Here is a 25,233-nt window from a genome sequence, read left to right as displayed (position 1 = left end):
TCCTCGTCAGCCAGCACAGATCACCTTCCATATGAGCCCTGTGTTCTTTTCCTTGATTTTACTGTGATCAAATCCCTGGCTGTGTCCAGAATCCCAGCTCACAGTCAGCTGAGGTTTAGAGACAAACACAGATCTACCCAGCAAAGCAAACACCCTCTGAATCTGCACTTTCCTCCCTTTTCAGAGGGAGGTGGCACACAAGGAACCCACCTTGGAGTGCTCAAATCTCGGGACACAGCAATGGAAGAGCTGGGAGGGATTCACAAGGCAGGGAAGGGCTCAGGGCTGTCCAGCACTTCCAGCCAGGCTCACAAGGGCATCAGAGAGCTGGAAATTTGCTTCTCTGTGAGGAAACCAGGACTGGAAGGGTGTGTTGGGGTCAGGGGATGGTCATTCTGATATTCTGGGACAAAGCCTGACACCATGACCTGATCTGAAGGATCTCAAGAGCTTTCCCTGTGCTCCACAGAGCTGCTCACTTGTGAAGCCAGAGCACTTCCAAAGCTGTGTCTCCACGAGCTCACAGATACCTTGCAGATACCTCGTTGCTTTTAGAGAGCGTTTATTGAGCGTGCAGGATCCATTCCAACCCCCCATCCCGAGGGTGCAACTTCCACAGGGGCTCCTGCAGTATCCTGCTGGCAGGCTGTGTGGCAGCATGCACAGGGAAAAGGGGGAGTACAGCATGCATGGAAAGGGGAGAATTCCCCCAAAATGACAGCAGTGTAGCCTTTTTAAAATGTAACATGGAATATTACAGAGATGCAAGTGTGACTGAAGGAAGTGTCTCTTTGGTGGAGTTTGGTAATAGAGAGAAAAGCCCAGACAAACAAACAATGAATATCCCTGTTCCATCCTCAAATTTAGATCTCAAGGGAGGCTGACTGACAGCCCTGACCCATCCCAAAAGGTGCTGAAGGGTGTGCAGGAGTGCTGGAGGCTGAAATGGGACTCACCCTGAGGCACAGACCCGTGCTGTGCTGTACCTGCTGGCCCTAGGACAGAGGTAAGGACATGTGGAGCAGGGGTGAAGCACAGCTGTCCCCTAGTGTGGATCCAGTGGGCCATATGGAGTTAGTTACACACACCAGGGCTGTGCTGATGCTCTTCCCCCTCCCCAGACCATTTTCCAGCACATGGAGAAGCTCTGATTGCAAACACAGAACTGACCTGGGCACTCAGCACCCCAAGGGATCCCACTGGAAGGAGCAGAGTGTCCCTGCCCTGCTTTGTCCCCGTCATTAAACATGGAATAAAACTACCTGAAAAGTGCAATACCATGTGACTGAAATGCCCCACAGATCTTCCCATACGCCCCCACGTCCAGCCAGTGTATTCCAATCACATCCTTTGCAACAAACCTGCGCTGTAATCCCAGATGGATTTCAACTCTTACACACACCCCAGTGTGTGCTGTCCCCACAGGCCACCCCAGTGGGACAGTCTCAGTGGGGGCTGTGACATGAAAAATGGGCTCAGTGACCCCCAAACCACGGGCTCAGTGGCCCAGGGAATGCCCTGAATCCACAGGTCCAACACAGATCATGCAAGGAGTCAGGCTGAGTCCAGGAGTCCCAGGAGAGCACCGACCGCACCAAAGTAACCCTGAGGAGCAGAAGGGAACACCCAGTGAAAATCCATGGGAACACACCTGGCACAGGAACAGCAATGCCCACAGAAATCAGGGAATAGCTGGGGCTGGAATATACCCTCAAATATATTCACTGCCATGGACAGGGACAGCTCCCACTAGCCCAGGTTGCTCCAAGCCCCATCCAACCTGACCTTGGACACTTCCCAGCGATCCAGGGGCAGCCACAGCTTCTCTGGGAAATCCATTCCAGGGCCTCCCCACCCTCACAGGGAAAGACTCCTTCCCAATATCCCATCTAACCCTGCCCTTTGGCAGTGGGAAGCCATTCTCCCTTGAGCCATCATTCCAGGCCCTTATCTCAAGTCCCTCTCCAGCTCTACTGGAGCTCCTTTAGGCACTGGAAAGTCTCCCTGGAGCCTTCCCTTCTCCAGGCTATTACACACACAGTGTGATTTTAACAACATATAAAGGAGAGGGGAAAGATACAACTACAGCTACAGGGAGGTACATCATAAAATAGAAAATAAAATAAATTATAGCTGTGGCTGTATCAGCAAAGCCCTGAGCACCTCCTGCACTGTGTGCACCCAACAGCTCCATGTGGTTGTTTTGGGAGCGCTCCAAGGATTTGCATTTTTCCATGAGACAAATTTTTAAAAGGAATTTTACCTCATGTTCCAAGAAAAGTGCTTTTAACTGTCCCTTTGACCAGTAGTCCAGAGCATAGGCCAGGAGCCTCATGGAGATGGTGTTGATCCGAAGGAAGTTGCCCACAAACACCACACGGTTGATGTTCTGCAGGTGTTAAGGGAAAAAAAAAAAAAAACAAAAAAAAAAAAAAAAAAAAAAAAAAACCAAAAAAAAAAAACACAGGAATATTAAAGCTAAATTCTATTTTTTGTTTGCAATACTGAAAGCTCCATGTGGAGAAGGGTGTGAAGCACCAGGAGCAGCTGCAGGGGCTCAGCCTGGAGAAAAGGAGGCTCAGGGGGACCTTGTGGCTCTGCACAACTCCCTGACAGGAGGGGACAGCCGGGGGGGTCGGGCTCTGCTCCAGGGAACAGGGAGAGAGGGAACAGCATCAGGCTGAGGCCAGGGAAGGTTTCAGTTGGATTTTGGGAAAATTTCTTCATGGAAAAGCCCTGGCACAAGTTGCCCAGGGTGAGTCCCCACCCCTGGAGGGATTTAAAAGCCTTCTGGATGTGGCACTTGGGGACATGGTCAGTGCTGGCTTTGGCAGTGCTGGGGGAATGGTTGGGACTGGTGATTTTAAAGGACTTTTCCAACCTAAATGGCTCTGAAAATCTGTGAATTAAGTTCCTGCTGAAAGTGTGTGACAGAATGCGCAGAACACCACACACAATTCCATCAGAAAGCAGGACCAGGCCATTTTAAGCTACCGTCTTCCTCAAACTCTCCCAGAAATTCTCAGGCCAAAGTTCAGCACTTATAACTCAAGAATTTGGATAGAATGGCTGATTTTCCTACAAAATCCTTATACTGCCACCTCCCCCTCCTCCTCCTACATCTGACCTTTGATTCATCATGAAATAGCTGAGTGACTCTACTGTTAAACTGTGGGGAAAAAAACTAATTAGGAGCACATAACCAACACAATTTAAAAAAAAAGACCAACCATGTAGTGATTATTTTGGATTTATACCAGTCTTATTTCTCCATCCCAAAATAGTTCTGATCGAAGCTCTGAAGCTTTGTTCTCCAACACAAAAATAATTGACTTCCTCCTCTTTCTGAGGCATCAGAATCAAGTCTTACCTGCTCCTGCACTCATATCCTTCTATGGATTTTCCATCCCTCCCCACATTGATTAACACTTCCCCTGAACTATTCAAGATCCTCTTTTCATTCAGCTGAGCTCCAAAACAAGGAATTAGCAGATACATTATGAGCAAGGCTGTTTAGGACACATCTTGCCTCATTTTGGCTGCAACGAAGACAGAGGCAGAGGAGTCAGGAGGATGCTGGATTCCGTGGCAGCAGGCTCAGGATGGAGTGCAGAGCATGTCTCTGCTCTTTCATAGCCCTGTACAATGCTGCTTGACATGAATGCAACAAGGCAGCACTGTAAAGAAGCTGAAAGCACAAAGATGCAGCAGCTGCCGTGGCAGTGGTGGGGCTTGGGCCAAGAAATCCAGAGGAACTTGTAAAAACAACACAGGTGAAGATACCCAGCCTCTACACCCTCTATCCCTCCTTTTCTCCTCTCCCACTGGTTTCCAGAGCTGTTCCCAAAGAGAGGCACATCCCTCAGGCAGGGAGCAGCACACAGGTGATGTTTCAGGCAGGGAGAAAGGGAAGAGATTCCTAAAATACCTCGTTAAGGGCACACATCCGCGCTATGGAGCCGATGTTGTTGGTGATGGTGATTAAAGTGGCCCTGGCCAGGTCCTCCTTGCTGACAGATTCCCTCTTCTCCTTGCTCATCATGTTTCCAAAGCTGTAAAGACAGTTTGGGGGTTAAAGGTCTCATCAGAATTCCAGGAGAAAATGGGAACTGCTAATTTAACCAAAGTGATTCATCTTGAAGGACTGATTTCTAACTTTAAAAAGCACTGCTATCCATAACTTAGATCTCTTAGGAACAGTTGCTCTCCTAAAACACTTAAAATCCAATTTCTCATCCTTGCAGGATCACCAGGGGAAACGAAACCAGCATGAGACCCAGGCAGGGCATTACCTGGATGCCACAGCCCAGCCTGGCAGCCCGAAGCGCTCGTAGTCTCCTCCATAGATGTCCCTCACCAGTTTGTCCACCTTGGTGCTGTCCCCGTGGGATGCCATCTCCAGGGCCTCCTCGAACGTGGAGCAGCCCGTCAGAAGGCAGCAGAGCCCAAAGAAGGTTCCCCCTCCAAGGCTGTAAGTAAAGCAAAATGAAAATGAAAGCTTGGATTGTTCAGCTCTGCATCCCAGTTAGCTCAGGTCATGCCATTCCTGACCTCTTTTTAGGGAAAACCATCTTGGAAAGGCAGCATTTTCCTTAAAGTCTGTTCCTCTCATGTAACCCACAGCCTGTAAGGAATCCCTCACAACCTTCTGCACAGGCCATGTTGTGAAATGAGACCTCGACTTTTTAATGTTGCCCTGTCCACTTTCTTCCCAGCATCCAGAAATGTTAATCTTAAAATAAATGTTAGTCCTGAGGGATAACTGGAGTGTCAGGGCAGAGATATCCAAAAGTTAGGGAAAAATCCTGTCTTGTTCATTTTACAGCACACAGATGCCACTAATAATGTCTAGTAAGAGAACTGTACTGAGGGAATTTAAAATTATTATCATTACTACTATTACATTTCAGGGAATCCAGGAAAGCTTAATGCCACAGAACTCTATGGTTTTGCCAGGACACAAAAGCCACATCTTCAACATGGGCAGCAATTGGGGAATTACTGCTATGCCATTATCCCTTCCACCAAAACCTGGCAACTTTTGGAAGTCAGGATGAAAATCCTGACTTCTTGGATCAAAGCTAAGAGTTATTAACAATCCCAAACTACATGATCCCATAAAATAAATAAATAAAGGCCTTAAATTCCTGCAGCAGAGCATCTGAAAAACCAGCTTTGATGGAGACTGGCTGCAGTAAAGACACCAAACCATGATATCCAGATCCTCTATTCCAGGAGGGATCTTTGTTGGCAGGGAATAACTGCAGAAAAAGCAGAAGCTTGGTCACTCCCCTCATTGCCTTTACTGCAGCTTGTCCCTGAAAATGCCATTTACAAAGCAGGAATGTGCTCCAGAGCCTAAAATCAAAGCCCCTTTACCCCCCAGCACTCACCTGGTGCCTGTTACCCGTTTGTAGTTGTCTTTGGAATAGGCGGCCAAAATGCTGACCCCTGAGCCAATGTTCACCAGGAGGAGAGGGTAGGGATTCTCCAGGTTGAACGGGAGCTTCTGGCACCTCTCAGGATCCGTGGGGTTCTCAAAGTAGTAACATTCTGAGTGTCCATTGAAGCCCACGGAGTCGATGTACAGCACTCCTTTAACAAGGCAGTCCAGCTCATCGAGCTTACAAAGCTCAAGGTCACCCATCTGGTGCAAAGGAAAGAAGAGGAATATTGAAGAAGTAGCCAGGGATTTCAAGTGTTTATGCTCAGGGCTGGAAAAATGCATTCACTGCCAGCTCAATCCTGCTATGTCCATGCTCCCTGCGGAGGCTGAGGGAGAATGGATCACAGGAGAGCACAGGGACTCCTAAGTAAGGCAGCCCTCAGGTGTGGAACAAGGGAAAACAATCTGGATCCACAGATGGACACAGAGAGAACTCCAGCAATGCCCCCACAGGTCCTGATGCTGAGGCACTGGTGTGAAAAGCCCAGAGGAGGGACTTGCAGTGTTTGACCAAAATATCCCACAAAACCCAACCAAAGGAACATCAAAAAACAGCAAGGAGGTTATAAAATCCTTTTCCCCTCATTCACTGCCTTGACCACACAAAATTGGGTATTAAGAAAAACTTAACAGAAAGAGTTGTGTTGCCCAGGATAGTGGTAGAATCCCCATCCCTGGAGCAATTTAAAAGCCATGTGGATGTGGCACTTGGGACATTGGTCAGTGGTGGCCTTGGCAGTGCTGGGGGAACGGTTGGATTTGATCATCTTAGAGGGCTTTTCACCCTTAATGATTCTCTAAAGGCCTCTTTATTTGCATTTTTCCAAGCCCTGACTAAACAAATATTTATCACATATTTTTCACCATGAACAAGGATCCCACTGAGAATGAAGCCCCATGATGATGTCCAACCCCAACTATGAACTTCCTGGCAGTTACATTTACCACCCAATCTGCCTGAACCTCAACCATCTCATTCACACAGATGTTAGAAATGAAACCAGGTGAGCAAAGGAAGAAAACAAAGCAGGAGAAAGACAGCAATGAGTAAAAAAAACAAAAAACAAACAAAAAAAAACCAACCCAAAGAGACTGAGATCAGCACAAGAAGAGATTAAAAATAGAGAGGAAGATTTTTAAGATTAGTGAATAATTTTAGAGTTATGCTCAGGGCAGGAAGTGTTTTAATTTGGAGATGCCAACTTGACCCCACATGCCAAGCTGAACTGGAGCAAGGGACAGCGTCAAAACAAAGATTTAGACAAGTTTTAGAGTGTGCAGAGAAAGTTTTCTAGTTTGAAGCTTTCAAAGAAACGTCACTACCAGATCCTAATGGTATAGAAGCCAAAAATGCCTACTGTGAGAAAGTCCTGCTCAAATTTGTACGCTCCACCTCCCGTGGCACATAAGGTAGTATGGAGGCTTGAGAAGTGCTTTTCGCTTCCCATTTGGATAAAAGCAGGCATGTCATGAGTAGGAAAGCGTATAAAGTGCAGATTGCCTTTACGTCCACACAGGGTAAGGTCCTTGAGCTCAAGGTGCACATCCCGAATGCCTGTGGAGCCATAGGCTACGTTTGATGTCAGGTATTTGCGGATGCTTTTGAGGTTTTCCACTTCTTCCTCCTCCTCTTCGGCCGTGATGTCCTTGGGTTCAAAATAAACCAGTTTTACCAAGGTGCCTCCGATGTCCAAGCCAAACCAGGGAAAGACTGGAGAGAGAAGACAGAAAATGAGACAGGGTATGGCACAGGCATAGCACGAGCACCTTTACAGAGGAAGGTGCCCCTCCCCATGGGAGGAGGTTGGAACTTGATGTTTTTTATGGTCCCTTCCTACCCAAACCATCCTGTGATTCTATGAAAACAGTTTCCATTGAATTAATTAATGCAGTTCTCTAAGGACCCAAGTGATCTCTCCATTTTCAGGAATGTTGTCTTTAACAAGACACTCCTCCAACATGAGCACAGCTCCTATTCAGAGATCCCTCATGGTCAAAAGCTCCCAATATTTGCTGTACAACACTCAAACACTGACATCCCTCCCCACAGGTCTGACAGCTTCCATAACCCTGCCAGATCCTGCTGAAGGTTTAATCCCCAGCTATTCCTTTTCCCAAGTTCTGAACCAGAGCCAGAGCCACAGATAACACCAGTGCTTTTACATCAAAGGGATGTACAAACGTTCCCTAATTACAACACAGAGTTGAGGTAGACAAGTAATCTAAGATGCCGCAGGGAGACAAAAACAAATGTCTAATTGGATTATTTTATTAGTCAAATTCCCCCATGGTACAAAATATGCATCAGTGTCAGGCCCAGCAACATTTACAGCTGTGTTAGATAATGAGCTTCTTGGAAAAGATCAAGAGAAACCCCCCGATCTGATGGAATCTGTGATTAGAGCTGGGAACTGGAACAGATTAATATCACTATTAATGAGCTAAAGGAGAGGCTGGAGCTAACGAGATCCTCAGGCTCCAGAGCAAAGGGAAAAATGCAGCCACACGTAAGGGCTTATGGGAGCAGGATTCAATCTTTATAGTAAATTCCAGAAGGAAAAAAGGAATTTTTAGAAAACAAACTTGAGTAATGGAATCATAAATGTTGGAAAAGACCTCCACATTCCCAACCATTCCCCCAGCACTGCCAAGGCCACCACTGACCATGTCCCCAAGTGCCACATCCACATGGCTTTTAAATCCCTCCAGGAATGGGAACTCCATCACTGCCCTGGGCAGCCTGTTCCAATGCTTGATCATTCTTTTGGGGAGAAAACTTTCCCTAATATCCAATCTAAACCTCCCCTGGCCCAGCCTGAGGCCGTTCCCTCTCCTCCTGTCCGTGTTCCCTGGGAGCAGAGCCCGACCCCCCCGGCTGTCCCCTCCTGTCAGGGAGTTGTGCAGAGCCACAAGGTCCCGCCTGAGCCTCCTTTTCTCCAGGCTGAGCCCCTTTCCCAGCTCCCTCAGCTGTTCCTGGTGCTCCAGACCCTTCCCCAGCTCCGTTCCCTTCCCTGGACACACTCCAGTGTAGATGTTACCAATGTTCCTTTGGAGAACAGGATGTCGGGTTTTACTAAAATTCCTTATCTGCAAACAGATAAGGGTGGAACATGGAGCCCTCATCCCTCTCCCTTTGGAGCAAGAATTCCTTGTGTCAGGCTCTTCAGGGAACAATCTTTGCACAGGCAGCAGCCTGACAAGTTGGAGGACACATTCTCTCCTAGGCAGATTTATCTGGTGGCTGTCCAGGCCCTTCCAGAGCTTTCCAGCTCCCAGGAGCTGCTGGCACCAGCAGCTCCCCACAGTATTTTTAATCCACTGAGTTATTTTTATGTATTTCCATAGAGGACACCCCCAACCATCACCAAAGGAAATCTTGAAAGAAGATGCAAGCTCTATTTTCAGAGACACATCCAAATCCCAATCACTCTCCATTTCGGAGGCATTTACTTCAAACAAGAGCAGAGACACAAAAATAACTTTTCATGAATGAAAGGGAAAGGAATCTGAATGGCAGCTCAACAGAGGGAGGGAGCAGGAGCAATCCAAGGACTTTTACACAAGCAGACAGTGGTAAGACAAAGAGGAAAGGTTTTAAACTAAAAAGAGACACTTATATATTAGGAAGAAATTCTTTCCTGTGAGGGTGGGAGGCCCTGGCACAGCGTGCCCAGAGAAGCTGTGGCTGCCCCTGGATCCCTGGAAGTGTCCCAGGCCAGGCTGGATGGGGCTTGGAGCAACCTAGGACAGTGGGAGGTGTTCCTGTGTCCAAGGCAGGGGGACTGGAAGCAGATGGTCTGTAAGGTCCCTTCCCACCCAAACCATTCCACAATTCTATGATTTCTGGACTGTATTTGTTCCTATCAGATCACGCCATTTGATTTCTGTATTCTGAAGTCCACTGTTTTTTTCTTTTAAAGCATCTCCACCATTGCATTTAGACAACAATTCTTCCCCAAACTCTCTCTGTCAGGCTACTCAGGGGTGAAAACAGGGAGAGAGCAGAGGTTGGGGACTCAGACATGGCCTCACTGACGTGCAGCAGGAAAGACAAACATCCAAAAACACCGTGATCTGAAACCACATGCCTGAAAATGCCACAGGAGCTGCTCCATCACAGGCTAACAGCTGGTAGCACATGCACAGCTTCGGTAAAATAACATATTTGTTTTAAAGCTGGTAGTGAAGCTCACAAACTCCTACACTCAGCGACACAAACCTTCCAGATTTCAGTGCAAACACCAACTGGGTCCATCAGTTTAGGCAGCTTTCCTGGTCATGAAAAAAACAGAGCAGCTCCTTGGAATTTTCATCCCAAACCCAGTACCATTAAGACCTTCGATTTTTTATTATACATAAATTTAGTTTTTATTTGGGCAGAAGATTAGGCATGGAGTTAAACCACACCAGTTATCCACTATCTGTCTCACCAGGAAGCGGGAAACAGGAATGATGCCAGCAGAGCTGGGAGGAACTGCAGCCAGGCTGGGCTCAGGGGTCATTATCTCCACCCAGCACTGGCCCTAAAAAGAAAATCCAACCCCCTGGGGTGGGACACAACTTCCAGCCAGAGCTGGCTCACACCTCCCTGTGGCACAGGCTGGAAAGGCTCCACATGGAGCAGCTGGTGCTCTCCATCTGCCAGCAGCTCGGCTGTACCTTCCCCAAGTCACCAGGGAGAAATTCGAAAAGGCAGACTATTAAGGTAATTAACTTACCCCAAATGATTGTTAATTATGGATCCCTCATTATATGCATCCCAGCCACAGGTTATGAATCCAAGGAAGAAGAGTGTGAGCTCTAAATTAAGTAATTCTTTCCTGGGCTGCGAAGGATTCCCTATGCAGTAACACCTGTTGGAGAACTCAATCCATCACATTTCTTCCCTAGAAACCCTTTTCTGTAGGAAAGGGGAATGGCACACAAACAAGAGGAGGAAATTATTCCAAGGACATGAAGAACTGGGTTTTTTTTTTCCCTGACACTTACAGGAAGTTATCCAACAGGAACATGCAGGGCAGCGACAGCTCTTCCATGTCTGAGAACTAGAAAAATCCAAGGGAGGGAGGAGGAAGCTCTCCTGGATCAACGCCATCACCATCTGCCACCAAGATTTCTCCTGAAACACTGATTTTTTTTTATTTTTTTTTTCCCCAGCAGATGAAAGCCATCCAGAGATCTCTCCCTTTTAAGCCTCTGAAACAATTTTTCCAAGAGAGCTGCTGCAGATCTTGAGGAGCAGCAGGAGAACTGCCGGCTCCCAGGAGCCCTCTGGGCATCCCTGAGGCTGATTTTGCTCAGTCAGAAGGTTCTACTGGAATAACCAGACACCAGCATCAAGGGCCAGGGCAGGAAATGCAAACTCTGCCTCTCATCACCTCCTCCCTGCTGCTACTTGGAGCTCTCTGTGAGGAAAGAGCCTCACAGGTCCCCTTTCCAAGTGCTCACCAGCCAGAGAACAAGAGGAAGGATGGCAAATCCCAAGGCTGGCAAGGGAAGCACATGACTGTATGGACCACTGGGTTCTTCTCCTGCCCAGCACCTCCTGGCAAGTGTTTAGTTGTTCCTTGGGTGTCTGGGCATTTCCAAGAAAGGCAGAAAATCTCTGCTCTCAGCTCAAATCTCCCCCAAATCTGTATCCTTAAAGAAACTCTGTTGTTTTTTTAGAGGATGAGAGCCATGAACCCCATTCTCAGTGAGCTGGGCAGAGAAGCTGTGGCTGCCCCATTCCTGAATTGTCCAAGGCCAGGTTGGAGTGTCCCTGCCCATGGCAGGGGGTGGAATGAGATGGTCTTGAAGGTCCCTCCCAACCCAAACCACTGGCCTGACAAACTTCTGCTTTCCTTGAGCAATTTTAAAAGCAGCTCTCTCTGTATATTTTCATATAAACAGCAGTTTGTCTTAAAAACAAACCTTCTTCTCAAGGGCAGATCTATGGATATGCAGCAACAAACAAAAGACTGGTCTGCAACAAAGTTAAGGGCTCACAGCTCTGACTAAATAATCCCAGAAAAGCTCCAGAATATTTTGTGTGCCCAGAGCAAGAGCTGCCACCCTCCCTTCAAATCCCTTTTGCAGTCAGACTCTAAGATCTTCAGGGCAATAAAAAGAAATTGCCTTTATCTGATATGTAAATTACTTCATAAAATTGGACACTGTGTAAATAAAAAAAAAAAAGCCCTCAACAGACTTATTCTGGAAAGTGCAGAACTGTCAAGATGAAAGAGGTGATATAATTAAAGATCTCCATGGTGGATTTTCAGCACAAAACAAGCAACTCGAGTTGTGTTTCAGAGTGATCCTTAACTTCTGAGCTAATTATATCAGGAGCTAAAAAAGATTAGTCTGATGATTTAGTTCAGTGTGTGACAGCACCTCTAGGCTTTACTCTGAAATATTCAATATTATATTTTAATAGCGTTACACCATGCTGGAAGTTTTACAGCTGGGAAAAAAATGAAATTCATTAGCATTTAATATGAAGTGACACAAAGTCTACATCTCCTCCCATCCCTATAAGCAGGCTCTGATAGGAATTCATATTTCATACATGATTCCAAAACAGAAAAAGACACTTAAACATCAAAGCTTAAATTTTGTACTACCAAAAAGGTGACAAAACAGTGTTTTATTTTTACTTGTTTTTGGATACTTTGTAAATTAAAAATTTAAAGTCATTTGTTCATTACATTTTTGCATGATTCTGATTAAATATACTAAACTTTTATAAAAGGTATTGGTTGAAAGAACATTCTTTTCCTCAGGGAACAAACAAACAAGCTACAGAATGGAGATGCACATTTTGCCAACCAGGGAAAATAAACTAAACTCACCTCTGTTGAATATCTCAAGATTTCAGGATGAGCAGGGAGAGAGTGGAGGAAGGGGAAAAGGGGAAAAGCTGATGAACTGAAACACTGATCTCTTTCTCTTATAAAAAGGATTCATTAAAAAAACATTTCCTTGCTCATTATGACCATCATCAGGTTTCTGCCTGGCACTTCACCCTGCCCACAGCCACAGTTCCCCTATGAACAAGGATGGGAATATCCTCTTTACTCATCTGGGGTCTTCCCAGTCCAATTTTTAAGTATAGATTTTAATAATGGCACTGATGATTGAGTACCAGAAGGGAATTTTCCTGTATTGTTCCTGAAACTGATGAAGTTTTTGTGTATGACACGTCTGTCTGCACTGATAATCCTGTCAGACTCCCCTTCCCAAAGTAACACTCCAAAGCTTCAACAAATCTCCATGTTTTGAGGGACACTTCTCAGCCCCTTCTGAGAGCAAGAGTGTCCTTGACTTCTCCCACTTCTGTGAAGGGCACACGAAAATTCCCAGCATCTGCAGTAAAGCCCCTCGAGTACACCAGGAAACACTTCACAGAAACACTCAAGCTGGAAAAGACCTCCAAGATCAATTCCAACTTTGTTAACACAGCACTGTCATCTTCCCCGCTAATCCACGTCGCCAAGCACCACTTCCACACGACTTTCAAACAGGGGATTTAAATTTCCAGGGAATTTAAAAGCCCAAGGTGCATGAAGGCACACAGCTGGGGAAACTGGGTGCATTGTTTAATTCAGATCTCTCTCTGCTCTCTGCAGTGAACCAGCCCTGGCTGTACATTAAAGGCTCAGAGGGACGGGGAGGAAGGAGGATCACGAGCCTCCTGAAATCCTTTCATTCCTGGGGAAGCGGGGCTCGTCTGCCAGGGCACCTGCCAGCACAGCCAGGCAAGACAAGCCTCAAGGTCACCCAGCTCGTTTGCCACACGCCAGCAGCAGACAAGTGGGAGCTAAAGCAGGACGTTTTTGATCCCACACCCATTAAGTGCTTCCCTTTCATTACGGCTTGAGTCTTCCCTATGGTGGGATGGAGTGTTTGAACCCCAAAACACGACTGATTGTGGCATCAGGCATTGTCCCTGCTAAGGGACACACCTGCTCCAGAACACTTCTCTTACATTTATCATTAGAGTAATTAGGGATGTCAGGCTGCATTGTAATCCTGAATCACACCACCCTGACTGTCCAGACTCATCCAAACCCTTTCCTGGAAGCTGCCAGAAGACCTGTTTTCCTTAAAGTATCCCACGCCACTCTCAGCATCCACCTTTATTTAATCCACATTTTCCAGAGAAGACACAGAAACTGCCCTGAGCAAGGCAGAGGAGAATCATCACCTAATGCAGAGCCCCGAGTCCTCCCTCATTTTCATACCAGAGATCTCCCTCATGTCCCTGCAGCCTTTTGACAGGTCTCTAACCAACAGCCTCATAGACTTCCATTCCTATTTTTCACACTAAGAGCAGAAGAAAAGCTGCCTTTTCCACCAGCAACAACAACAAAAAAAATAATTAAAAAAAAAAAAAAAAAAAAAAAAGACCAGGAACAGTCTTAAAACTTCCAATAAATATGGTGCCTCGGCACTGCCAGTCACAGCCAAGATGCAGCAGAATCCTGATCCCTGTTTTCAGCCCAGATTCCCTGCTCACATCTCTTTAACAGCTGTGCAGGTATCAAGGAATTACACTGAGACTGTTTCATTTTCAGGGTATTGCAATTTCCTTCCAGGAGGAAGGACTCCAGCAGAAGTCAAGGAATAATCTCTCAATTATTCCTCAAATATGGCTGAAGTCAGGGACAGCCACGGCACCTGCACAGCAGCTCCTGCTGCTCCCAAAATGAAGGCTGCCATCCATTTTGCTGTTTCCGGTAGGACATTTACAAACGTGGTTCCAGGGATTTTTTTTTTCCCCTTAGAAAGCCTGGTTTGATCTGTGTCCAGCTCCTGCCAAAACTGCTGGGTTCTTCCTTCCCAAAATTTAAACTATTCCCTTTGCTCTCCATTACTTTGCTTTCACAGTTACCAGCCCAGCCCCACAACCCCAGACCCTGGTCCCTCCATCTGTCCTGCTGTGCCCTTTTCCTCACCCTCTGTCACCAGGTGCCTTCCCTTCCTCCCCATCCAAGGTCCCCAATTTGGGAACCTCAGCATCTGCCACAGCCCCATTCCATGTCCTGGCCCCCCAGGCAGGTGTCATCTCACCCTAAACCTCCTAAAGCTCTTGGAGTTCAGCCAGTCCCATCCTTCAGCCCAACCTGCTGAGCCCATGTCACTGTCCCACCATATGGTCCCCGAATTAGCTGTGCTGTGCCCACACCATCACCCCACAGTGCTGTTCCCAGTTCGGCCACACTGGACAATTATCACCCCACCGTGTCCCTCCGTGCTGTCCCCAGACCGGCGATGCTGGACAAGTCCCCATCGTGTTTCAGACTGGCCACGTTGTGCCCATGTCGTCACCCCACTGTGCTGTCCCTGGACTGCCCACGCTGTACAGATCCTCACCCCGCCCTGCCCGTGCCGTGCCCCTCTCACGCCCCCCGGCGCTGTCCCAGTGTCCCCGTCCCTCCCCGCGGCTCCCCGATGTCGCCCCCCGGCCCCACCTTCCCAGGCCACGCCCCCAGAGCCCCGCCCACCTCAGCCACGCCCACCGGGCTCATTACAATAAGCCCCGCCCCCTCCCAGCCCATCCTCTGAGCCCCCCCCGCTTCTCTCCCCCCCCCACCCGCTCTCGCTGCCGTTCCCGCTCCCCCGCACTCACGCGGGCGGTTCTTGCGGACCGAGTCCCGCCGCTGCCGGCTCACGGACCCGCCGCGTTCGCGGGGCTGCGGACCCGCCGCGCTGTCCGCGCCCGCCGCGCCGCCGCTGCTCCGCCGCCGCAGCTGGGAGGGCCCGGCGTCCGCCCCGCCGCCCCGCCGCCGCGGCTTCTTCTCGTCCTCCGCGCCATCGCCACAGCTGCGCGACGGCTCCATCGGCAGCGCGGCCCGGCCCCATGGGCCGCCCGGCCCCGCTCCGGCCCCGCTCAGCCGCCACCGCCGCAGCCACCGCCCCCGGCGCGCCTGCGCCGCACGGCCCCGCGGGGCGGGACACCCCGTGAGGCGGCCACCAATCCGTGCCCCCCGTGGAGCGGAGCGACAGGAGGAAGCGCCAATGGGAGGCCGGCATTGCGCGGCAGCGGTTAACCGGGCCCGCCTCCTGCTCTCGGCCGCGTAGAGTGACAAGCGCGGCTGCCCAATCGGAATCGTGCGCCCGGGTGAGGCGGGTCGATATGCGGCAGTTCTGGCCTATGGGCTTCTTCTGGAGCGAGATTGGCAAAGTAACCGCCCAATGATCGAGAGAGATGATCGAGTAGGGCGGGAAAAGGCGCGGTGATTGACAGCTGGGTAACTATGGCAACGCGGGGGCCGAAGGGAAGAACTGCAGTAGGCTCGGCTGGGCTGGGCCGCGCGGAGGGGCTTATTTAAATATGATTTGCATATACAGATAACATTGCATATAGACGTGAGGCGGCCACCCACCATGGCGGGCCTGAACGGACATTAAAAACCATGTCGTTCCACTCCCTGCCATGGGCAGAGACACCTCCCACTAGCCCAGGTTGCTCCAAGCCCCATCCAGCCTGGTCTTGGACATTTCCAGGGATCCAGGGGCAGCCACAGCTTCTCTGGGCACTCTGTGCCAGGGCCTCCCCACCCTCACAGGGAAGAATTTCCTCCTAAGGTCTTAAAATCCTCAGCTCTCCTTTACATCCCGACATAATTCTAGTTGGATACATCCCTGTTCTTTAAGCCCTGATCCCGCGTTTATCAACAAGCGCAGCAGCAAACCTCCAGGTGGCAGAAAAATTGAGGCAACCATTGAAAAGAGGCGTAAGCAACAACCAACAGAATGAAATTTCAAAAGGAAAACACAGATTCCCAGACTACAGGGTGCGATAAACGCTCCCGTTGTAACGCGATGGAGATTCCCGTGTGGAATGTTGATTTTTTGACACACCCAGAGCACACCAAGCTGGCACTGCAGCCCGGTGACCCAGGGTGCTCCTCACCTGCCCCGGGGTAATCCCAGCTCACCACAATCCTCAGGCATTAATTCGATACCTGAAGGATCAGCGAGCAACATTCCACAAAGGTGTGGTAATTTCCGTGAAAAAATTGCTGAATTCTGGTTGCGGGAGTGAAAATGGGACAAAGGGATCAGTCAAATTTAGTCGGTGTATTTTAATATCCTGTTGGGTGAGCTGAGGAAATGGATAAATGGGGTTGGCAGTGACAGGAGATAAAGGATGAGTTCTCTGAACACAAATAATCTCTTTCAGAGCAGCGCTGCTTTCATTTGGGTAAAAAAGGAACTCACTGAGCTGCCCGAAGCTCTTGAGTATTTTCAACCCCTGCTTGACTGTGTTTGACACATCTGGGCTGTGACAGCTGGAGCTGGGAAAGCAGAAAGCAAGGGAAGCTTGTGGGATGTCTCAGCTGTTGGGACAGAGCAGAGCCCTTGGGAGCATGGAGAGGACACAGGAAAGGGCTGTTCCTTCCAAAAAGCTTCCTGTGTATCTCCAAAAGGCACATGGCGGGGGGGGGGGGGGGGGGGGGGGAGGGGGGAGGTGAGTGCTGGTTTAGGGATGTTGGTGCCTCTGTTCTGCAGGTCAGAGCTGTTCAGGGCACAAGAAGAGAAACCTGGGGAGCAGCCACCCCCAGAGCTGAACCCAGAGTGGCTAAGGTGGCATGGAAAAGATGCCCCTTTTCTGGGCAGGATCCCAGGATAGAATGCAACCAGAAAACTTGGATAATGAATACAGCATCATCCTGGCCTTGGTGGGTACCAAGCCCAGCACTCATATGTGCAGTGTCCACCTGTGGTTACATCCAGTCCCATGGGTCCTTCCAGCCACAGCTCCTTGTGGCTCTTTCCCCCTTCAGGTCTGCAATGCTTTGCAGATACTTGGTGCATTTCTCCTCCCAGAACTTGTCCAGTTCCTCTCTGATGACAACATCCTGACTTGTGCAGCTCAGCTGTTTCCTGCCTCGGGAACCACCTTCCCTGTTTTCATCCTGGGCATCCTACCACCAACACGAAGACCTGCCATGGTGGGCATCCTCTGGACCAGGTCTTGTGCTCCAAAGTAAGGTCTGGAAGCTGTCCCTGAACCCTGTGACCTTTTCCTGGCACCGATGGCCTCAGTCTCTCAGTGTCACTGCCAACAGAACCCTTCAGAGCATTCCCTCCACCCACAGCATCATCAACCTGCTGCTCTTCTTCCCCCAAATCACAAGTCAAGTGTGAAGCATCAAACAAATTTATTATAGTTAGTAAAAGGCTTTTTTAGCCTGTTAGTAAAAGATGTGCAGGGACACAGCTCCCTGCTGCACCATCTCCTGCTAATGAGGCTTTAAAGTGCTATGTAACAACTGTGAAAACCCCGGCGCTTCACAGCAGCAATCTGAACATGTGCTTTCCCCAGCCTGAGGTGGTGACAAACCAGCTGTTTCACAAGAGAAATCTGACAGGAAAAGGCAAAGCGTACAAGCTGTTGCTTAAATGTATGGAAAAACATGGGAAGAATTTCACAGGCAAGTAAAGCATCAGAGAAGAGGGCCTTGGTATGGATGCAGCTGGTTTGGGATCTGATGGATCTACCAGAATTACAGAAAGTGTGGAGAAGGCAAGTCCCTTCCTGCCCCTCGTGTGAGGGAGTGATAACCATTTTATCTTTTATGGGAAGAGCAGCCCTACATTCCCTCTCCTGGCAGAAGGGTTTAAAGTGTGTTTAAAGGACTGTCCCTTCCTCCTTCAGCACCAGGCACTGAGCAAGGAATGAACATCTCGAGCTCTTCTGAAAAGCAGCCCTGACACACCAAAATCAACACCTCCCTCTTCCATATATTGGTTGTCCTTAGTTTTATGGAGGCACTTCTTGGATTTTTGGGCGGAAGGAAAGTATTGGGAGGGAGGAGCAGCCATTCAGGGCTGATGGACCTTTCCCACCACAGGCCAAGCTCCGGGTGCAATGACTGCCCTTAGCAGCCAGGCCCCAGAGGGCTGAGCTCCCTCCTGCTCCCTGCCAGCAGGAAGAGCGGATTTTGGGAAGCTGTGCTGATGGCAGGAATTCAGGATAAGTTACTAGACACAGAGGGATGAGGGAAGTGCTCCTCTGCTATGCTCTGCTCAGGTGAGACCCCACCTGCAGTGCTGTGTCCAGCTCTGCAGGCCCAACATAATAAGGATGTGGAGCTGCTGGGGTGAGTCCAGAGGAGGCCACAGAGAAACTCTGAGGGCTGCAGCCCCTCTGCTTTGGAGCCAGGCTGGGAGACTTGGGAGTATTCAGCCTGGAGAAGACTCTGAACACACCTTCCAGCAGCCTCCAGTACCTAAATAGGCTCCAAGAGAGCTGGAGAGGGACTTTGGACAAGGACCTGGAGTGACAGCACAAAGGGGAATGGCTTTCCACTGTCAGAGGGCAGGGATAGATGGGTCACTGGGAAGAAATTCTTCTCTGTGAGGGTGGTGAAACCCTGCCACAGGGTGCCCAGAGAAACTGTGGCTGCCCCATCCCTGGAAGAGTTCAAGGCCAAGTTGAATGGAGCTTGGAACAACCTGGAGCAATGTAACTACTCCAGGCTGTTGTTTCTTCACTGCTTTACTGTATTTTAGAATCACAGAATAGTTTGAGTTGGATGGGCCATTAAAGAGCATCTCATCCCAGGCCTCTGCTATAGGCAGGGACACCTGCCACGAGACCAGTTTGTTCCAAGCCCTTTAGACATTGGAAGGTCCTAAAAGGTCTCTTCATAGTCCAGAACACCTCAGACTCTGGTATGGCCTTCCTGCAGTGCACAGTTGATCCTATTTGTGTCCCAGCCTGGGCAGAAAAGTTCCTATACCCCTATCCCATAGCAACAGGTATCGGGAAGGGCAAGAACTCCATCTACCTTTCCAACCAAGCTCCAAAAATCCAGCCTAAAAACCAAAGACACCCAACAACCTTTTGTGGGACCAAGTCTCCTTAAAGTTAGCATTGCCTGAAACATTCCTCTTAAATCAGAAACCCCTATCCCTGCCTCGAGGGGGTGAAATGAGGCTGATCCTTGATAACGCTGATTAGATGCAGCTCTTTCCTGACCCTCATGTTTATCCCCAGGGTCAGTACTACATGAAGTAATCCCAGAAGGAGCAGCAGAGCCAGAGACACCAAGTAAGGCAAACTGAACATGAGACGTCCAGTGCAGGCTGCTGCACCCATCCTTGGGCACATTTTCAAGACAGGATGAGCAGAGCCAAGAAAATCAGCTCTGCTGTTACAGGATATCTGCACAAATTCTCCTGGCTGGACTGCACGGAGGGACTTGGAGGTCACCCTTTGGATCACCAGCATGCTTCCCTGAGGCCTCCTGGGACCAAACAAGGAAGACACGGAGAATCACCATGAGTGCTTTCCTTTTTGACTCAATGGAACATTTTGGAGGGAGATACTCTCTCCCAGGGCTGTTAAAAGAGAAGACTACAGCCAAGAAGACAGTTGGGAAATGGGAGGGAACAGACCCAAACCCAACAGCATCACGTACCAAGGCCTCTTCCAGCAGAACCTTCCAGAAGAAGATTTAACAAGGCCCCTACTGCCCCCCGCTACTCTTCAGGCTTCAAATGCGTTGGCCAAAATCCCGTTGCCAGCAGAATCCCCCCAGCTGCATCACGATCCCACCCGCTATTTCCGCAGCCGGGCGTACACCGCGAACGCCACGGCAGAAATGACGCCGACAGCTGGAAGGATGTACAGCAGGGACAGGCCACTGCTGCCCTTCTTGGGGACTCCGGCCCGAGGTGAGCTGGTGGCAGCATCACTGCCACTGCCAGAGCTGGAATTCATGGAGCTTCCAACGGGACCGACTCCGTCGCTGCCGGCTCCAAGCTTGATGCTGGGGTGATGATCCACACACACCTCATGGGTGCCCACAGAGGTGCTGTCCCAGCTTGGAGCAGGACAGGAGTCTCTGCTTGCTGCAGATGCCTCCTTGTCTCTGGGGTCTGCAGGAATCGAGGAGACTCTGGGGAACGCTCCTGCTGAGCTATCACTGCTCACCAGGATTGGGTCACTGCTGAGGCCAAGGCTACTGGAGATGGTGGAACTGGGGTTGTTGGGCTGCTGAGAGCTTGGGCATCTGCCAGCCACCTCTGGGGTGGCCCGAGGCACAGACATGAGGACACCCGGCTTGGTGAGCTCCTCTTCCCTCTCCTCATCACTGCGAGGTGCCCAGATGCTCGTGGCAGAGCTCGCCCAGGAAGCCGATCTCCCAGCCGTGCCTTTGGAGCCTCCTACCACAGCTGTGCCCAGGACAGGGTTTGCCGAGGCTGGGAGCACCTTGAGGAGACAAGGAGAGGGGCTGGGTGTCATGGGAAGCACCCAGTAGCCTGGTCTTGGGAACACAGGTCCCACACAAACCCACTTTGACACAGTTGCCACATCTGCAAGGTTGGGTCACAGGTGGCAGGGAGGTAAAGGAGGGAGGCAGGCAAGAAGGAAAGGGAGCCAGGCAGTGAGGAGAGCAGTGGAAAACAGCACCTGGAAGCCAGGAGACTGGCAAGGTAAGGAGGAGAAATAAGGAGTCAAAGCCCAACAGAGTTTGGCTCCTTCCTCCCATGCTCCATCATACAGCGTGTGGATGGTAATGTGAATGCCACAATGGGGGGGGAAAAATCCCTGAATAAATTCACTGGCTCACAGTGTGACACTGCAACAGAAAATCTCCTAACCAGGGGAGTGCACAAGGACATGAAGGAAATGCAAGTGGCAAGAGGAAAGGTCACCTACTTTCTCCTTTGTTGGCACAGAGGGGGTGCTGATGGCTGTATTCCCAATGGGAACTTTCTTCTCTTCTGTAACAGGCTTCACAGAGGTGTCACGGGATGGAAAAGTGTCTCTGGGCACAGGGGTAGCACCCAGGTTAGTTCTTTCCATCAAAGCACCTGTCAGGGAGAAAACAAAGCACATTGTGTTGACCAGGGGGCCTAAAAGGTGAGATTTGCTCTTCCTCAAGGAAGCTGTGACAGGACAATCCCCAAGCTGAGCAGGTGGCACAGGGAGCAGGACCCAGTGCCCTGGCTCTGCTGTGGCACCTGAGCTTTCACTGCAGCTGCAGGTAACTCATGCAGGGTGGGCTGCAGGGCTGGGGAGCACCAAGGGAAACAGAGGCTTTTAAGGGTCCTGAAACTCCATGTCCTCCCAGGCAGGAGGTGCTGAGCCCACATGGCAGAGGGAAAAGGGCTGGGAGGGACAGGTGTCTCTTTTCCCACCCCAAGACCTGGGAGTGGAGGACAGGGCTTTATCCTGATTCTGTGATGCCCCCTGGCAAGGGATGTAGGAGATGCTAAAATTCCCCCATGCACAGGATACAAACATCTCTGTAAACTAGGGGAAGGAGAGAAGTTTCACACCCCAAAGCTGCTCTACTGACAAAACAAAATTAAAATGCAGGTGGATGAGATGATCGTTATAGGTTCCTCCCAAATGAAATAGTCTATTCTATTGTATTTCATTCCAACCATTCCCCCAGCACTGCTAAGGCTACCACTAACTCATGTCCCCAAGTGCCACATCCAAACGTCTTCTAAATCCCTCCAGGGATGGTGACAACCCCCACTGGCCTGGACAGCTTGTTCCAGTACTTGACAAACTCTTCCAAGAATAAATTTTCCCTACTATCCAATCTAAACCTCCCATGACACAGTTTTCCTCTCATCCTGTTGCTTGTTACCTGGGAGCAGAGCCCAGTCTCCACCTTGCTCCACTCTCGTGTCAGGGAGCTAAAGAGAGCAAGGTCTCCCCTGAGCCTCATTTTCTGCAGACTGAGCTCTCTCAGCTTCCTGAGCTGCTCCTCATCAGACTTATGCTCTAGAGCCCTCCCAGCTCCATTCCCTTCTCTGGACACGCTCCAGCATCCCACCATCCATCTTTCTTGCAGTGAGGGGCTCTCACCAGCACCTCCTGATTCTGCCAAACCCACCTCCACTCCCTGGGTGCTCCTGCAGCATCCCGACCCGCTTCTTCTCCGCATCAAACTGCTCCTGTATGAGGAGGGGGCTGCGCACATCCACGAAGCTGCCCGTGGGCTCGCCATGCCCAGAGCTTGGCACAGGCTGCTTTTTTGGCACTGAGTTTGGGGGCGGCTGCCCCGCACCATGAGCGGCCCCCTCCAGCCTTGGTGGTGACTCTGTGAAGATATCAGAGTTCTCTTCGGGCTCGTTCCTGGGCTGCCCCGGGCTGTGAGTGGCACCTGAATCCCTCGATGGAACAGACCTGCCCAGGGCCAGACCCGGCGTGCCGCGGTGCAGGTGGTTGGCATTCCCAAAAAACCCATTGTCCACGCACACCGGCCGGCGGCTCAGCCAGTCCCGGCCCTGCTCTGGGGACTCAGCTGATGGCACGGCCACCTCCGGTGTCCCCACTGGCACCGGCACGGCCCCGGAGGGCTGTGAGGGATTCCCCTCTCCACTGTGCCCACCGCTCACTCCGCCATGGACTTTACTCCCAGCTGGAACTGGCCGGGGACTCTCTTGCTCCGGGAGTTTTTTGGGGAGCTGGAAGGAAATGAGTTGTGTTAAATCAGTGGGATTGAGGGGACCTGGGACCACGGGGGTGTACCAAACCCTGAGCAGTGACACCCACAAGGCTGGTTATGAAGGGGGTCTGAGGTCTCTCCTTGTGACCCACCCAGGGGTCAGGGGTTGTGGAGAAAAGCCTGGACTGGCAAAGCAGAACCAGCACTCCCCCCATGGAGGGGGTCAGGAGAGAGAGCACTTACAGGGCCATATATAAGCTCTAAGTTACCAGATGCAGCAGATATAGCAGTGAGCAGCTGCTTGGGCTGGCCCTGAAGGAGGCCGGCCCTACCAAAGGCTCCCCATACCAAATCAAAAGGAACCCTTGTGTCCCCATCCAACACGTGCCCTGCTCACCGATTCCTGCACGGGGAGTCTGGCCTCCAGGTCCTTGCTCATGGTGGGGGCAGCACTGGGCAGGACGGGTGGATGGTCACCAACTCTGGGCAGGTCCTGGCCTGGCTGCCCAGCCAACGGGGCAGGATTTGGCCCCTGGGGTGGTGTCTGGGCACTGATGGAGGAGGGAGAGGGATGGGCATCACTGGGAAGGGGGGAGACATCAGCAGGAGCTGAGGAACCTGGAAGAGGCAAGCGGATCATTGTGGGAAGAACTGAGGAAGCAGAGCATAAGTGTGGGACTGAGGCAGCCCTGTGTGTGTCCCTGCTCTGTCCCCACATCAGCCAAACCCACAAGACCCCTTTGTTCATCTTTCCTCAGGTGAGAAGCCCAGCCCAGCACCAACCCAAGCCCCTTCAAACACGGACCCATCATCCTCAGACATGTCACCACAGCAAAGGACATCCCTGGGACAGTCATACACACTTCCAGCACCCTGGGAAGCCGAGGCAGGGACAGAGACGACTGCATGTCCCCACCTCCAGCAGCCCACGGGGCACACCCAGGGAGGATGAGGCTACATACGAGGCTGAGGTTGCCAGGTGTTATAGACTTCCTGCAGCTCATCAGCCAAGTGCCCTGCGTTGTTCTGGTGCAGAGCCTGGATGAGATCCTGTACCCAGCCCTTCCGGCACCTCAGGTGCTGATAAAACCTAAAGACAGCTGCCTGGTTCCCCCGTGTCTCCTCCCGGGCGAGGAGTTCTTCCTAGGAAAAACACACAGGGCATCTAAGAGAGGGTCTGGCTTAGAGGTAAGACAGCTCTATGTTGCCATTGGGGAAGGAGTTGTGGTAGAGCTCAGCAAAATAGGAAATTACTCTGTCAGCATCGACCAGGCAGGTCAGGGAATTGGCCAGCGACGCCACTCGGATAGTACTGAATTTCTTGAGGTTCCTTGTAATATGGTTGTACACTTTGTCTTCAGCCAAACCCATCCTGGCTCAGCAACTGCAGAGAGACAGAGATTTAGGGTGAGCCAAGGCTGCTGGTGAAGCTCAGGCTGTCTCCAAAAGCTCGGGCTGTTCCACAGGCAGCCGTGCCCTGGCACAGACGCTGAGATAAGATGGGAAATCCCAGGCGGAAAACGCGCGCGGAAAGGACGCTCGGGTTAAAGTTCAACGCTCAGCTTCACTTCCACAAACCTCGCTTCTTTCTACCATCGCCCACCCCGTGCTTGTTCCCGCTCTATTTGTTTGGATTCAGGCGGCGGGTTGGGGGCCGGCCTGGCGGCAGAGTCACCACAGCTGACAGGGAAGAACAGGCCACAGGGCCGAGACAAGCACCAGAGCCAACGGCCAGAATCTCGGATAAGCACTGGGAAAACCACAGGGGAAGGCACAGGGCTCCTTCCTACAGGGAATGGCGTCCCGCAGGCCGCGACGTGTCTCCGAGCGCCCTCACGACCCCCCGCCCTCAGCGCGACCTTCAGCCCCCGGGGGAACGCTCCGGGAGGTTCTCCGCTGGCAGATCCCCCTGGCACAGCGGCCGGGGGAGGCGGCCGGGGCTGTGGCGGCCGCGGGGGTCGGTGCGGCCCCATTGCCCCGGCCCCGCCGCCCTCACGGCCCCTCAGGGCCCCTCACCTGCGCCCGCCGCCGCCGCGCGCCCCGCACCGCTCTGGCCCGCCCATTCGTGTCGATACTGCCGCTGATTGGCTGCGGCGCACGCCCGTCAGGAAGATTGACAGGTGGTGATTGACAGGGGGGTGTGTCCGGTTCCGGGTCCGGGCACCGGGATCCTGGAGCGTGTCCAGAGATGGGAAGGGACGGGAGCGGCTCCTCCTGCGGGAGCGGGGCCCGTTTAGTCTGGAGGAGAGAAAATTGAGAGGGCATCTCATCAATCCATATAAATATCTCCAAGGAGGGTGTCACAGGATGGTGCCAGGCTCTTCCCAGCGGTGCCCAGCGATAGGACAAGGACTAAATGCCATAAACTAAAGCGCAAGA

At 51.1% G+C, this 25,233-nt stretch overlaps 2 protein-coding genes across 4 annotated transcripts; both read right to left on the bottom strand.

Moving 5' to 3' along the window:
- Positions 1–447: 447 nt before the first annotated feature.
- PANK2 (pantothenate kinase 2) lies at positions 448–15,270 on the bottom strand (the record flags this gene model as incomplete). 2 transcript variants are annotated; one of them, XM_083862011.1, is made up of 7 exons in its annotated part: positions 448–1,605; positions 2,264–2,389; positions 3,929–4,052; positions 4,293–4,469; positions 5,394–5,647; positions 6,805–7,157; positions 15,060–15,270. In XM_083862011.1, 7 exons carry the CDS (start codon positions 15,268–15,270, stop codon positions 1,555–1,557), a joined length of 1,296 nt encoding a protein of 431 aa, XP_083718137.1. In that variant the 3' UTR covers positions 448–1,554. The 2 variants fall into 2 exon arrangements, with proteins under 2 accessions (XP_083718137.1, XP_083718138.1); XM_083862012.1 differs by lacking the exon at positions 15,060–15,270 and having other exon boundaries at positions 564–1,605; positions 6,948–7,063.
- A 2,309-nt stretch (positions 15,271–17,579) lies between these two features.
- On the bottom strand, positions 17,580–24,936 carry MAVS (mitochondrial antiviral signaling protein). 2 transcript variants are annotated; one of them, XM_083862215.1, is made up of 7 exons: positions 24,871–24,936; positions 24,109–24,238; positions 23,817–23,997; positions 23,252–23,472; positions 22,300–22,873; positions 21,108–21,262; positions 17,580–20,657 (listed from the first exon to the last, which is right to left on the bottom strand). In XM_083862215.1, the coding sequence occupies exons 2-7, from the start codon at positions 24,223–24,225 to the stop codon at positions 20,004–20,006; spliced, it is 1,902 nt and encodes a 633-aa protein (XP_083718341.1). In that variant the 5' UTR covers positions 24,226–24,238; positions 24,871–24,936; the 3' UTR covers positions 17,580–20,003. The 2 variants fall into 2 exon arrangements, with proteins under 2 accessions (XP_083718341.1, XP_083718342.1); XM_083862216.1 differs by lacking the exon at positions 24,871–24,936 and adding an exon at positions 24,645–24,733.
- Positions 24,937–25,233: the final 297 nt, after the last annotated feature.

This window comes from Zosterops lateralis (genome assembly GCF_965231275.1).
Source record: "Zosterops lateralis genome assembly, chromosome: 5".
Classification (NCBI taxonomy): domain Eukaryota; kingdom Metazoa; phylum Chordata; class Aves; order Passeriformes; family Zosteropidae; genus Zosterops; species Zosterops lateralis.
Note: the sequence above shows the minus strand (reverse complement) of the source record. Positions and strands in the feature narration are given on the sequence as shown.

What these genes read in the sequence shown, in the direction of transcription:
- MAVS (XM_083862215.1), bottom strand. Translation starts at nt 24,225, where the DNA reads ATGGGTTTGGCTGAAGACAAAGTGTACAACCATATTACAAGGAACCTC. An exon ending in CACCTGGCAACCTCAGCCTC is followed by an intron (nt 23,473 to 23,816) that starts GTATGTAGCCTC and finishes TGCCTCTTCCAG; the next exon opens with GTTCCTCAGCTCCTGCTGAT. An exon ending in GACTCCCCGTGCAGGAATCG is followed by an intron (nt 22,874 to 23,251) that starts GTGAGCAGGGCA and finishes ATTTCCTTCCAG; the next exon opens with CTCCCCAAAAAACTCCCGGA.